Source organism: Monopterus albus, unplaced genomic scaffold (assembly GCF_001952655.1).
Source record: "Monopterus albus unplaced genomic scaffold, M_albus_1.0 scaffold30.1, whole genome shotgun sequence".
In the NCBI taxonomy this organism is placed as follows: Eukaryota; Metazoa; Chordata; class Actinopteri; order Synbranchiformes; family Synbranchidae; genus Monopterus; species Monopterus albus.
The window spans coordinates 300,388-301,400 of record NW_018127910.1 but is presented as its reverse complement, the minus strand read 5'-3'; the positions used below and the strand labels follow the sequence as shown (position 1 = coordinate 301,400).

The 1,013-nt window shown below is 44.2% G+C and overlaps 1 protein-coding gene across 1 annotated transcript in view; it reads right to left on the bottom strand.

Moving 5' to 3' along the window:
• The window catches only part of LOC109958071 (Golgi reassembly-stacking protein 2), a 6,920-nt gene extending 6,667 nt beyond the window's left edge, over positions 1 to 253 (bottom strand). The window contains exon 1 of the mRNA XM_020596413.1: positions 161 to 253. Coding sequence (XP_020452069.1) covers positions 161 to 253 — 93 coding nt within the window. The remainder of the gene's footprint in view (positions 1 to 160) is intronic.
• Positions 254 to 1,013: the final 760 nt, after the last annotated feature.

Below are 1,013 nucleotides of genomic sequence, written 5' to 3'. Positions count from 1 at the left end.
GAGGACGTGGTAGCCTTCAGTTCCTCCACCTGGGATTTCGACGCTAGGAGTGCCTCCCATGTTGCCCTGAATGTGTGTGTGTGTGTGTCAGGGTGGGCTAGTTGTGTTGGGTTAGCAGCAAGCGGCTTTCCAGCAGATCATGTCCGCGACACAAAGGTACCCTCTTTCTTGCGGTTCCTGGTTCCCAGTACTTCCGCAGTGGCGTGGTGCAACCCTCCGGCTTCACGCACGTTGCCGCACTACTGTACGGCATTAAATCGAGGCAGCACCCAGGTTTATCTAATAGTCTCTTAGATGAGGTGTAAGGCAGAGCTGTTCTTATGTCTTGGTGCGTTGGTGTCAAAATCTAGGACTTGAAACTTACACCTTTTGTTTGTACCATGCTCACATATTTCTAAATAAATCAGTTTTTAATAAAATTACCAGACGGACTCACAGCACACCTCATATCATGTTAAACCAGCACACAGGTAATGGTTTTGTCTCACAGTGATCTGCTGCACAGTGCAGTGTGTTTAATGAATCCAGTGACATACATAGTGCACTGGGGGAGGGGGGTCAGGGTGAGGAGGTCAGTAGGGCCCTAATAGTACGTGCCTACCAGCCCCAAAAGGGTTTGGTGCAAATCCAAGTGAAGTGTCATTTGAGACAGGTCAAGTCCATAACAGCAGCCCAAGTCATGTCTTCATAAGTAAATTGCCAGTAAAATGCAGGTCCCTGAGGTTGTTGAATGCTGATGAGGACATTTAACATTTTTGTAGAATCAATGGCAAGGCCCACTGAAGACACTTTATGTTGGTCTTTCCTTTGTCACCTGTCTGTATATAAGATAAGACCAGTTTAGTCTACATTTTTAAAAAGCGAGTAATGTTCGTCTTAACCAGTAAACTCCATAATCATTAAACATATATCTTAATAATCATCAGGAAAAACCTGAGCTTCATTTCAAACTAGTTTATTTTTTATATTGACCCCACTTGTTTTTGATTTGACTGCTCATGTTAGAGCAGGAA